Source organism: Podarcis pityusensis, assembly GCF_964106645.2.
Source record: "Podarcis pityusensis genome assembly, chromosome: 12".
NCBI classification, from domain to species: domain Eukaryota; kingdom Metazoa; phylum Chordata; class Lepidosauria; order Squamata; family Lacertidae; genus Podarcis; species Podarcis pityusensis.
In genome coordinates, this window is record NC_138037.1 from 48,478,648 (window position 1) to 48,492,406 (window position 13,759).

The window sequence follows — 13,759 nt, forward strand, 5'->3', positions numbered from 1 at the left end:
GCATTTAGTTTTATTATATTTCTGTACCACTTTATTTTTAAGGGGGGAAAATCCCTTTAAAAAATGCCCAACATGCGCAGAGGGAGGGAGAAGGTGGAAGATATATATATATATATACTGAGGAGAAACAAGGGGGAGGGCAGAGAACACACGCACAAAAAGGAATGGAAAAGGAGCCCAGGTAAAAAACTCCACCCCCTAAGCAGGAACAGTACTAGCTACCAAGAAGTAGTAAGGAAGTCGAAAAGGAGGGGGAAAGTGAAGAAAATAGAAGAAAACCTGCGATTCGTGGGATCTGAAAACGGTACCTGCTGCATTCAACAAAGGGAGAACAGAAGCAGTCTTGGAGACCTACCTCCTGAAAGGTTGCTCATCCAGCAGAAGCGAACAACCCATTATACTGGAAATGGGGGGAAATCCATTACAGTGGTACCTCGGGTTACATACGCTTCAAGTTACAGACTCCGCTAACCCAGAAATAGTACCTTGGGTTAAGAACTTTGCTTCAGGATGAGAACAGAAATCATGTGGTGGCAGCGGGAGGCCCCATTAGCTAAAGTGGTGTTTCAGGTTAAGAACAGTTTCAGGTTAAGAACGGACCTCTGTAACAAATTAAGTACGTAACCAGAGGTACCACTGTATTTTAGAAACAAGTTATAAGAGTGGATAGCTATGCAAATGGATTAAAAAGAACAGAGGGATGAGAAGAGGACTGAAAAAGAGCAATGGAGCTACATCAGGAAGATTTGGACATATGTGTGTTATAAGAATTTTAAGGTCAAAGTGGGAAACCTCCCCGTTGTCTCCTTCCTCACAAAGCCTGTCTTAAGGGCACATTCAAGATATGAACAGGGTGTGAGCCTGTGACCTAGATTCAGGAATTAAGTAGTTACAATAACAAAAGGGGACGCAGGTGGCACTGTGGGTTAAACCAGAGCCTAGGGTTGGCCAACCAGAAGGTTGGCGGTTCGAATCCCCACAACGGTGTGAGCTCCCATTGCTCAGTCCCAGCTCCTGCGGGAAGGTAAATGGTGTTTCCATGCGCTGCTCTGGTTCGCCAGAAGCGGCTTAGTCATGCTGGCCACATGACCCGGAAGCTGTACGCCGGCTCCCTTGGCCAATAAAGCGAGATGAGCGCTGCAACCCCAGAGTCGGCCACGACTGGACCTAATGGTCAGGGGTCCCTTTACCTTTAATAACAAAAGAGTGGTCAAAATCCAGATAATGCAATCAGGTAACTTGTCAGACAGGAGATAAACAATGCGTTCAGATTTCTGTTGTAGACTGCCTTTTCTGTGATGTAGGTATGATGTATCTGGGGGGTGGCCTTGGGCTACACCCCTTCTGTGATGTATGTATGTTTCTGGGGGTGGGCAATTTAAAATGTCTATATAAGGGCTTGTGCGCCTGTGCTCGAGGTCTCCCCCCCCCCCCCCCCGTGTGGGGAATACCCTGTTGCAACAGCTTTAATAAAGATCAGGCTTACTAGCTGCCTTGCTTCTCAATATTCTCTGGTTGGCCTCTGTTATTTTCTCCTACCGATAGAGAACTTAAATAGAGGACTCTATATGGGCTCTTGGGTACCCCATAAGGGAAAAAGAGGTTTTTTTTCTTATAACATGTATGCAACAGGAGCGGAAAACCTAATCATTTTTAAAAATGTTTAATTAATTTGGATTTATTTGTTAAAATTTGGAAAACTAGTAAAAATTAAATACAAAAAGAAAAGGAAAGAAACAAGTTATTATCCAGATCAATTTCTGCAGAGCCAACTTAATTTCACAACATATTTTCGTTTATTGCCTCTGGTGCCCGTGCACCAGTTTTAAATTTTAACGTTCCCCGTCTTCTGTAATAGGCATCCATGAATTTTATTCCGTCTGATTAATAATGTTTGTTGTGATCTTCCAGGATGAGCTGGGTACAGTTGACACAACCACTGCTAGTTAGATGGCAATGCTGGCAATTATGTTTAATATTGGTCTTGGACCGTTTACAGGAATGTTTTTATATTATAGGGTGTTTGGCTAAAAATGACCATTAATTACAAATAAAAAAGCAGTTCACACTCCCTATAGTATCAAATATAAACTTAGTTTTGTTTTACTGAAGAAAGAAAAACCTACTAGTAGAAAAATTAACATTTAAACAATTCATCTAATTTTCCTCACATTCAGTATATACACATTCTGAAAGAAGTGCTAAAGGGATTCATCTAGGAAAGGTAAGGAACTTAAAAATTCATACGAATACTGTACATCAATAAGGAGTCATGGTGATAATCCCAGCACCTACAGCACGAGACTGAATTAGCACCATGGCTTGGTAAGAAAGGAGAATTTCACTGAGGCAGAAGATCTACCTGCAGCAAGAAGGCTTTACTCAGAATTTGTAACATAATTCGCAGCAACCCTGATTGAGACGTTTCGCTAGGAAGGATGAAGCCCAGTCGCATGTCTTTGTGAATAGAATTAAAACTCTTGGTGCCGTTTCAGGATGGATCTTGATCAAATTCACTCTTTCTTTTCAAAAAAGCGTTTTCAACACGAAGCACTTGAACTGTCTGCAAAAGAGAGAACAACACTCAACGAGAATTGCAAGTGTTAAATGCAGACACCCAGGCATTCTTACATATTTAGAAACTCGGATCTGTGAACCAAGCTACTTGAGTCTGGGCTCAAGAAACTAGAAAGAAGAGCTCCTATCTCAAAGTAGGAACCCCAGAGAATGTTGAATGGAAAGGCCGAAAATTAGATCTATTAAGTGTACAAAAGTATTTTCTTCATCAAGTATTTGTTCCAGCTCCCATCAGAAGCTAAATTGATTCTCATCTCATTTTACCTCCATCAGTTTAGCATTATCTTTCTTCAACTTCACAAGGTACTGGATCTTCTGATTTAAATTCTGGTGACCAACCAACTTCCCGTTCTCTTCTGCAAGATACTCAATCTGCTTCCTTAGCGAGGACATCTCCTGTATTTCAAGAGAAGCACCAGAGCAATAGTGAATGTAGCTTAAATGGCAAAGAATTCAACCCAGGGGTCAGCAAACTTTTTCAGCAGGGGGCTGGTCCACTGTCCCTCAGACCTTGTGGGGGGCTGGACTATATTTTGGAGGGGGGAAAATAAACGAATTCCTATGCCCCACAAATAACCCAGAGATGCATTTTAAATAAAAGCACACATTCTTCTCATGTAAAAACATACTGATTCCCGGACCGTCCATGGGCTGGATTTAGAAGGCGATTGGGCCGGATCTGGCCCCCAGGCCTTAGTTTGCTTACTCATGAACTATATCTTTAATGCTTTCTTTAAAGCAAGGGTGGCTATCTTGTGGTCCTTCTCCAGATTTTGCTGGACTGCAAATCTCATCATCCCCTGACCATTTGACCACGCTTCTGGGGGTCACGGACTTAGACAACCCCCGCATTTAAGCCTACTTGAAAATCTCTCACACGTGGTACGGACTTGCTCTATTTTTGTTCAAACTCACAACCCAACTCACAGCAAACAAACCTTTTCAATTTTTGCCCTCTCTTCGTAGGTTTCCTCCAGTTTTGATCTCATTTCTTCTTTCTCGGTGAAGGCCTTAAACTCCAAAGCTCTTGTTCGTTCCACCTCTTGAAGCATTCCCTGAAAGGCAGCCTCCTTGCTTCTAAGCTCCCTCCTGGCTTCTTCTAACCTGTCAAAAGTGATTGTACACAGAGACATTGTGAATCTGACTGCCCCTCTAAGAAGTTTATTCACCACTATTTATTCTGCAGCAGGAGTTTCCAACTTTTCTTTTTCCAAATGCGGAATTTTACACTTTTAAAATATAGTGGAAATTTATCACTAGCTAGAACTTAATTGCCTGATCTTCCAGTATTTGCTACTTGGAAGTAAACCTTAGATGATACTTCATATCCTGAACTCTCACCCTCGTTTGGGTCATGGGAGTGCGGGGAGGAAAGCACAACTCTTTTATTTGAGAATAATTTGGTGAACTGACACACTATTAGCTCAATTGGTTAGAATGTGGTAACGCCAAGGTTGCAGGTTCAATCCATGCATTTTCCTGCACTGCGGGGGGTTGGACTAGATGATCATCAGGTTCCCTTCCCACTCTACAAGTCTATGATTCTAATCCCTTCATCTGCCCTCATGATCACTAAGGTAATTCTACCACATCACACTGTAGCTTTACAGACCAAGGATGAGTTTTACCACACTTTTGTTCACACAACAGATAAAAGTAAAAGGGTGGATTTTCTCCTCTTTCAAAGTAATATCACGGAAACATGTAGATTCTCAGTTATTCTGAATCACTTCTCTGCTCTTTAGGGAAAAGATCTGTGTGATCACTGGAACATTTCCGACAGGGCTGGAGAATCAATGGCCAAGGGGGTCAAATTGGACCATTGCTTCATTTTATCCAGCCTCAGATACCCTTGAAAAGTGTGGATCAGGTGTTATGTCAGCTGACCTGATCTGTACCTTCAAAGCTCACTTCAGGTGGGGAGGAATGCCGTTGAAAAGCTGTCAGCACTTTCAAAGCTTTCTGCAGGTGCTGTTTGTGTGTGGACCCCAACTGATTTTTGTGTGTGTGTGAGAGTCACGGGGCCCTGATAGAAAGAAAAAAAAAGGTTTCCCACCCCAGGTTTAAGATGTTGCTTAAAAACAACAACCCAAAACCCTCTTGAGAGAGCTTTGGACGATACTCAATTTCACTGGGTCTGCTCCAAGATTAATGCTGGGTTATCACCCTTAATGTATGTATAAATAATGCACTGCTTTTTTACAGTCATTTTATTGCTGTCATAAGTTGTACAGAACATTTTTGGAAAACAAATTATAAATAATAAAAAAACAAGAGGGAATACAGCTTATGATTTATTTAGGCCAAACTGGCGTTATAGTTTCAGCATTTTTTCTTCCTGCTCAAAGAAGCAAGAGCAGTGCTATGCGAAGGTGTTCTAAGAAAACGAAAAAAGATTGGCAAGCTATGCAAGATAAAATCTCAATTCGTATGACAAAAGGTGTAGCAGAATTATCATTACCAATCGCAGAATAAAGACACAATCCAGCCAAAGCTATGATGTGGGGTTTTTTTTTACACACCGCCGATCCCTGTGAGTGATTGTCTTCTTAAAATTAGGACAGCAAAAAACCCAGTGTCGTTATTTCACTGGTCACCCCAGGCGCATTAGAAAAGTCAGTACCTTCGATAGGGTTTTGCGCTGTGTCCTAGATCGGACAATGATGCTTAGTTGCATACTTAGTAGCAACTTTCACTGAGATTACAATCCTGTCCTATCCTAGTGTCAGGCAAGTCCCACTGAGCTCAGGGAGACTTATTTCTGAATAAACATGTGTAGAATTGGATTGCATGACCCCCATATTCTAATGGGAGAAGAAACCACATAGGTTTTATAAACTAATGCAAGTATAACAATATTTAAACTTTGGAGAACACCAAGGTGCTTAGGTCAATAGGCAGGTGATCTGTAGAAGCACATTATTTGTACCTCTGTATGGCTTTCATTCAACATTGATTAAAAACCATTACAACGCACATTGATTTAAGTTTTAATTAGAAGCTTCCTTTGCTTGTTGATGTTGACAATGCCAGAAAGAGGAAAGGGGTAGAACAGCACGTTCCATTTCCTAGAAAAATGTTTGAAATCAGAATCGGGCCCTCAAATAGAGAAGACTGCACGAACAGAAAATAATGCAGGCATGATAATTGCCTGTCGCTATAATCTACTATTGCACTACTTCTTTCTTAACAGTTATATTATTTTCACTTCTACTTTTCCTAACAACAGTGTTATTCTACCTGCCTCTCAATCTCAAAACTGATGCCATGAATTCCTGTTTCACAGAAATACCGTATTTTTCGCTCTATAACACGCACCAGACCATAACACGCATGTAGTTTTTAGAGGAGGAAAACCAGAAAAAAAATATTCTAAACAAAATAGTGGATATATGATTTTTGTGGTTCATGCTGTGGCCACAGACATGTGATCTGACAGTGAGTTTGGAGTAGCCCAATGCAAAAATCCTGAGGATCCATGTGGATCCATGCTTTGTAACCATGGAGGAGGGAAGGAAGGGGAACCATGGATCCTCTGCTCATGACTGCAGCAGATCCCCCCCGCCACCCGCAGGCATTCGCTCCATAACACGCACAGACATTTCCCCTTACTTTCTAGGAGGAAAAAAGTGAGTGTTATGGTGCAAAAAATACGGTAATTTCTGAAAGTAGCTAACAGCTCCTGGATTTTTTGTCAGTTTCTCACATCAGTTATGAAACTGATTTGAGACTACTTATGCATAAAACCCTAATAATTGCAACTGACCGATTACTGTTTTTGCCATGTAGGCTATCATTTATAGTGTTGTAATCCAGGAATTTTCAACATAAGCATTAAGGTATGAATTGTAACAACATCTGCTAACTGCCAGAAAGACTTGCCTCCATCATTTATTGTGAGAACCTTTTGAAAGCTGCTTTGAGGGCTATAATGCAGGCTATAAACATTATAAATCAATCAATTAAAAACACATTTCCTTCCTTGTAATCTGGTTCTACTGTACTCAGTTTAACTTGCACATAATCTTTGGTTCCAAACCAGCTTCATGTGATTTAAATTTGTAAAAAGTACTTAATTAGAAAACAGTCTTGTGGCAAATATGCAAGTTTTCTGATGCCATCTACTGGCTAAAAGCAAGGAAAAAATTGATGTTTCAGAAAGCCAAGTCACTTTGGAACCCTTGTTTTCTTAATCTTAAAAGTGAGTATTTTGTGCTGTGCATACTTAGCTTAGCTGTGTAAGTGAATGGTTAATATCTGTGCAAATGGTTTATGTTTTTAATCAATTCAGAAATTGTCAGCTTACTCTGATGTAACTTTCAGTGTTTCTTCCAGCGCTTTACTCTGAAAAAAAAGAAAAGAAATAAAATAGAACTGTACTTAACTGCAGTATTTAGAAGTTATAGCAGCAATGATACATTATTCAGCAACAGTCAAGTAATCTGAAATTGGCAATGACCAATTTATGCAAGTCTATGCACAAAATACACGTGACTTTTAAAATGGCCCTAAATGAGCCCAGAAAGGGCAAAAGGGGCACGAGAACAGTGGTTAGCAATCCCACAATCCTTTGCAAATGCAATCCCAGGAGCCCTTGCACCAACCGTTGAGGCCTGTGGAGAGCAAGGAGGTTTAGAGGGAGCAATTGTGGAGGAGTTTGGCTTCTGGTAAGTGCTGCTGGTTTTTTAAAGGGTTTTTCAAGGGTTTCCAGAGGTTTAGATGGCGTTCGCAGGCTTTTTCCAATGGTGTTTCAAATGTACAGTGGTACCTCAGGTTACATACGCTTCAGGTTACAGACTCTGCTAACCCAAAAATAGTACCTTGGGTTATGAACTTTGCTTCAGGATGAGAACAGAAATCGTGCTCTGGTGGGGCAACGGCAGCAGGAGGCCCCCTTAGCTAAAGTGGTGCTTCAGGTTAAGAACAGTTTCAAGTTAAGAACAGACCCCCGGAACGAATTAAGTACTTAACCGGAGGTACCACTGTATGTGATTTCACTTAAAAACACTGCGTCTTGGAACGTAACTCCCATGTAAATGTTGAATGGTCACTTTAAAATGTGAAAGTTCGTTATTGCTTCACAAGTTGTGTATGTCTTTAAGGGCCAAGGCAGATAACGAGACCCAGTCTTACAGCTGTAGTACAGGGGTCTGCAACCTTTAAGACAAAAAGAGCCACTTGGACCCGTTTCCGAAGGAAAAAAACCTGGGAGCCGCAAAACCATTGCGACATTTAAAACAAATATAACACTGCATATATTGTTTCTTACCTTAATGTCCGATCTGACAGCAGGCGGGAAGGTGACGTCGGGACGGTGCGTGACTGACACATGCACCGCCCCCATGCGACGTCACAGCCAGTACAGCGCCCGCCACAGTGGGGAGTGTCGGGGCGCACAATGCGCCTCCTCCCCTCGCTAGTATCCTCCCCGGAGCCGCGGCAAAGGTGTAAAAGAGCCACATGCGGCTCTGGAGCCGCAGGTTGCAGACCCCTGGTACAGTATATAAGGAGCAGCACCTAGCTCCCTCATTACCCTGGGGGATGGGTTGGTGGTTGGGTCTGGTTTGTTGTTGATGTATAAGGAGTTTTTGTAATTAAAACCTTGTTTAAAGTTATTTTTGAGTCCCTTTTTAATGCATGGTCTCCCCAGCAAGCTCTCTGCAGCGCTACTAAACTGCAAATAGCCAACAGTAAATGGGGGGTTGCCTGTATCTGTAACTATAGTCACCTATAGAACCTTGTTATATTCTTGAAGAAAAATGGAATTTATCTCCATTTCAGTGCTTGCTGTTAGCTCTGCAACTGTTAAAAGACTTGATGTTGATGGAAAGTACATTGTAAAGATAAGTTTCCATAGTAAGAGCATTGCTTTTTTAACGTATGACTGTGATATATGCATCTACCAGGGATTGTGGTTAGGACAACTCCCCCCCCCCCCTCCCCACCTGCAAAGTCGTGGGGGAGCAAGCAGGGAGTTGAATCCAGAGCAATCCATCCGAATTAACTAATTTCTTTTTTACTTTTTCTGTATAATAAACTTGACTGAAATAACATAACCAAAATAGTCAAAGTTAAACCAATAGTTCAAGTCAAGGACATGAGCAATAACCAAATTCAAAACAAGACAGCCATAATTAAACCAAAAGATGCAAGTACCTTTGCTAGTTTTCCTTCCGCAATTTCCTTATCTCTTTCCCTTAGGTCTTTAATATCTGGGTACTTTGTGCCGCTGTCAAGAAACCCAAGGATGAGAAATAGTTTATTTTGTTTTATATCTTTATAAATAAGAATTCTTGCCCACCGTTTGCAAGGTCCCAGGGCAGATCGCAACGTTACAATCAACGGCAACTTAAAACATGCAAAACAGTATATACAATTATAACAAGTAATTATCAATTACCATTTAAATATCGGGTTTTTTAAAAAGTATTTGGAGCATGTAAAATACAAGATCTTCCAGTAAAACTGTTCCCCATATTGCAGATGGTGGCAGGGCAAGGCTACCTATTGAGTTTATGGATTAGGCATGGTACACCACAAAGACAAAGGAATGTAAAAAGGCCAGGAAATAGGTCGTGATCCCACGACATCATGTCTCAACTGCAGCTCCAAAGCATCTGTGGAAACAGAGGAGTGTTGCCAGTGTGCACCAGCCCACCTCCATTTTGGGTCCCTACCTTGGCTCAAATTTCCATTTAGTCTACATATGTAAACTGGCAAAATCTAGCAAGCTAGGACAAAATGCTTTTGCAGTTTCCTGCCAGCATTCTATATCAAGATGGGTATAGGAGTGTCTATACATTGGCTTGGGACCTCTTGGAATCACCTACGCTTAGTCTCCTCAATTTTCTTATTTAATTAAGGCAACATGTATTGCTTCTCAGTTGGATATGGAGAACCCTGGGTGTTCGTCTTACGAGAAGTAAGCCCACCTAGAACCCACACCTCCTTCTCTGTGAGTTCAGGGGAAAAAGACAAAGATAATCATACCCCCATTGTTCCCCAGGAAATTCCAGGACCCAATCCACTCTTTAGTATTGTTTTCAAAGACTGTAACTGGTCTTAGACCTTGAAACTTGGTGTGAGATTCAAATAAGACTCTGAGATTCAGGAGTGGCCTTGCTGGGAAAAGTTCAGTCTGGCTGGCTCTTGAGCCTGGTGCTCAAACTCACACCTTTAAGCCTTAAACTCTAGGTGATTCCTGAAAATGTCTTACTGCAACTTGACTGACTCTGAACTCCTAGCTCTAGGTGGCTTGTTCTGTACTCCTGCACCCAGTAGGTTCTAGCTGTGGTTGAGAATAGTCTTTTCCCTTTTGCCCTAACACTATGGTCCACACACTTCTGGGGTTTTGACAGGGCATAAGGAAAGGGGTCAACTTTCCAGCTTCCACCAGTTCAATCTCACCCCCTGCCCTGCAAACACTGACGCCTCCTTCTCTTCCTCATTATTGTCCCCACCAGTCCTTCTTTTTCTGGGACAGTCTTCAATGGTTAACCTGCAAATTGCCTGTGTTTTATTTTCTGAAGAAAAGCTCAAATTCTGGAAAAGCTCTCATCTTTTCTCTTTTGTTCCCTCCAGGGCATCTTAGAAGGGCACTCGGATACCTAGGCTACATTCCTATAATTATGTATACTGTGCTGCTGCATATTTTGAAACATGTGCTGGTTTCTGAGCTAGCTCTACCAGACTGATAGTTGCCTGTCCTCTGGCAGACCAGAACCAGTGCCACAATGGGGAAAAGCCCCGAATCCAAGTGCTTGAGCGATCTACACCCCCCCCCACCTCTCATTTGTGCTGCAGAAAGACTTGTTCCCTGAACAAGAGAAAAATAGGTATGTTGGAAGGCAAATATCCTTGGAAAGGACAACAATAAAGTTTTAAAAGTCAATTGTAATAATGTGCAAAGTCTAGTAGCATTTCAAACTATTGGTTCAAATTCTGCAAAACAAAAGAAAAAATGTTCCCTTTAGTTGTTACTGAAGAATTGTACACAAGCCATCCTATTATTTGGCACTGATTTGTACCTGATCTTTCTTCCTCTCTTCACTTCTTCAAGCTGGCTCTGCAGATTTCTGTTGCTTTCCATTAATTCCTGCATTTCCAGACGGAGGTTTTCCAGTTCACATAACTGAGCCTAAACAAGAGGACAATATGATTCCGTTGATTTGAAATAAGCGTTTCATAACAGTTCCAGGTATTCTTGAAGTCCGTACCAAATTTGCATGCTTCACATCAACAAAAAAAGTCACTAAACTCTCTCCAATCTCTGTTGGCCCAATGGCATGTTTGCTTTCCGCTCCTTTTAAAAATACGCTCCATCAAGATTATTAATATTTTCAAAATGGTAGCACTTTAAGCAGTACACTACAATAGTTCACAAATGATCAGATTCAATGTACAAAGTGCTTGGAGCATTTACCTTTAGTCTTAGAATTTCACTATTTTTAGCATCTCTTTCTTCATTTAATTCGGATACAAGACATTCCAGGGTAATTGCAGAGGCTGTCCTATCTGCTATCTCTTGCTCATGTGTTTCAAACAATCTTGCCAGACTGTTGGGAGGAGTTCGAGGGCTCTGTCAAGGAAACACAAAACCATTTGAACAGTTAAACATGAAACTCTTTTAGAATATACCACAAGTTGCTTACGGGACAAATTTATGAAACCTTTATACAGGCATTGCTCAGTCAAAAAAACACAAATTCTCGCCATTTTTTGCAGCCACTTAGTCCAAAGGCTCAAATTACCATTTTATTTGATTGACAATGAAAAAGGGCATTCACAACAGGGGCAATAATGAACAGCCTTTTACCTCTAGCACAGCTCTTTGCCTAGTTATAGATCAGGACCTCTCTTTTGACAGACAAACTTGCAGGTATACATTTCACGGAAGTAACTGCAGGTAATAATAATAAAAAATGATTTCCTAAGAACAATCATACCTGTGGAAGGGTTGTGACTGCAGAGTCCATAAACTGGTCTATTTGGCGCACTTTAGCTTCATATTCACTTCTCCTGTTTTCCAATTCTCCTGTCCTTTTATCCAGCTGTAGAAAACGGCAACAGATCAAAATACCGGTATTCTTAGGTCACAAATTGTTGCCTATCTTGACTAACGTAGGCAGCAAACATGGTTCTAGATATTTCTCCTGAGAATCTGGAATACTTCTAAATGTTTCATCCTGCTAGTTCCTAAGTCTACCGTGTATTATAAAATGATACACATCTGCAAGGGTCTCGGGGAACACAGGTTAGACTTTTATACTGAGGTAGCTGAAAACATTTCAATCTGGATAACACATCTCCAGCTGCTAATGGGTTTCCTTTGTATCCTTAAGAGTCTGTTGTGACATTTGAACTGATGTATACTCATAGCCTACTTACACTAGTAAGGAACCAATACCAAAAGGGTTTCTAGCCATAGCCGGTGCAAGCTGCAATGATGGGCTATGGTTGCAATGGCAGAAGAAATTAAAGGGGGGGTGTGAGAGGATAAACCCCACATTGCAAAGTTGCTACTGCAGTTACTGGACCTCATGTTGCAAGAAGCACCATAGGTGGGGTTCTGGGGGAAATGACTTTGGCAATCCCACCCACCCCTGGTGGACTGGCACAGAAAAAATAATCTGGTGCTTGCCATGAGCTTAAAAAAAAGAAGGGGAAAAAAGACCCTAGGCTGGGAGCCACCATTTCAAAACTACCAACAGAGTTGGCCTGTGATTTGGTGGCTGTTTTGAGGACACCACACAATTGTAAAAATAATGGCAATCCATGAGATCCTGAAGTGGGAGCTCAGTCTTGGCAGGAACTAGGAGAAAACCTCAAAAGTGCCACTGTGCCCACATTAGTGACCCCAGTCCTAAATCATAGTTGAGCATTATGTCTAAACATAGACACTCTTATAACAACACAAAAGCAACCAGTCTGGGCTAGGATAGGTCGGGCCAGGTTAATAAGCTTATTTTTCCTCTTGCACTATTTCTCAGAGGTGGTAATGTTCATATTTACCTGTTCCTGAAGTTCTTGGATCAATGCTTCTTTCCTAATTAGGTCTTCTTGTGCAGACTGAAGAAGCGCCGCATGTTTTTTAGAAGCTTCTGTTAAACTGCTCAGCTGCTCAGTAGTATGTTGTAGTTCTTCACAAATAATCTCTTTCTACGTAAAGCAAAGAACAGCAGCAGCAACAAATAGCCTAGTGATTATATGGCCAATGGTATAATTAACATGGTAATATACATAGCCTTCACTGCCCCTCTATTTTTCCTCAGTTGCCCTTTAAAAATAAATGCAATAGTTTCCATAACTGCAGTCCGTTATCCAGAATTATAAACACAAAACAAGGTTGATAAGTGGTACCTTGGTTCTCGAACATAATCCATTCTGGGAGTCTGGTTGACTCCTAAAACTGTTTGAAAACCAAGGCGTGACTTCCGACTAGCTGCAGGAGCTTCCTGCACTCAAGCAGAAACCGCGTCGGACGTTTGGCTTTTGAAAAATGTTCGCAAACTAGAACACTTACTTCTGGGTTTGCAGTGTTTGGGAGTCAATTTGTTCAGCAACTAAGCTGTTCGGGAACCAAGGTACGACTGTATATTGTATTGCATATCTAGGAAAAGTCATCTTATTCTAGAGTAGATGTGTGCAGTACATCACTATCTTATTTCTTCCCCATCCCGGGACTATTTTAACCACACAACTCAAATATACTTTAAATTGAGGCAGAATCCAGAAAAAGTATGCAAAATGAAATCCGTAACCTACTATAGAGTTATGAATCTAAACTAGATTTATTTATGTGGTGTTGAGAGCATTGATACTTCTGAGTCAGTTTAGGAAAGAAGAAAAGGATGTAGAAACAGATACATTTATTTTTAAAAAGCTACTCCTTGTGAGAGGGCGACAAAGTTACCCAGAATCTGAACAGAAAGCTAGGCAGGGGGAAAAGGAAGGGGTTATCTGTCCACATGGTGAGATAAGGGTGTGTGATTTGTGTTCATAAGGGAGGGGCAATTAATCCAAGAATCCACTGCAGTGCTAGGCTCTGTGGTTTAACAGCCCCACCCGCGTCCCAGTGGAATGCAACCTAAATGTCTCTTCACTGGTTTCCAACCACCACCACTGATGAAACCATTATTCCACACGGCAAGGATTGTTTAAAGCAGGGGTAGTCAACTTTTTT

At 41.3% G+C, this 13,759-nt stretch overlaps 1 protein-coding gene and 1 long non-coding RNA gene across 2 annotated transcripts in view; both read right to left on the reverse strand.

Moving 5' to 3' along the window:
• Nucleotides 1–626, reverse strand: part of LOC308460098 — a 146,384-nt gene extending 145,758 nt beyond the window's left edge. The window contains exon 1 of the long non-coding RNA XR_013978479.1: nucleotides 434–626. This is a non-coding gene — a long non-coding RNA (uncharacterized lncRNA). The remainder of the gene's footprint in view (nucleotides 1–433) is intronic.
• Nucleotides 627–1,777: 1,151 nt separating this feature from the next.
• KIF15 (kinesin family member 15) overlaps nucleotides 1,778–13,759 on the reverse strand; it is a 40,950-nt gene continuing 28,968 nt past the window's right edge. The window contains exons 27-35 of the mRNA XM_080975739.1: nucleotides 12,589–12,735; nucleotides 11,523–11,627; nucleotides 11,000–11,155; nucleotides 10,605–10,714; nucleotides 8,734–8,806; nucleotides 6,884–6,921; nucleotides 3,516–3,681; nucleotides 2,842–2,973; nucleotides 1,778–2,563 (exon numbers count right to left, since the gene is read on the reverse strand). Of these exons, the coding sequence (XP_080831865.1) occupies nucleotides 2,492–2,563; nucleotides 2,842–2,973; nucleotides 3,516–3,681; nucleotides 6,884–6,921; nucleotides 8,734–8,806; nucleotides 10,605–10,714; nucleotides 11,000–11,155; nucleotides 11,523–11,627; nucleotides 12,589–12,735 (999 nt within the window). The 3' untranslated portion in view covers nucleotides 1,778–2,491. The remainder of the gene's footprint in view (nucleotides 2,564–2,841; nucleotides 2,974–3,515; nucleotides 3,682–6,883; nucleotides 6,922–8,733; nucleotides 8,807–10,604; nucleotides 10,715–10,999; nucleotides 11,156–11,522; nucleotides 11,628–12,588; nucleotides 12,736–13,759) is intronic.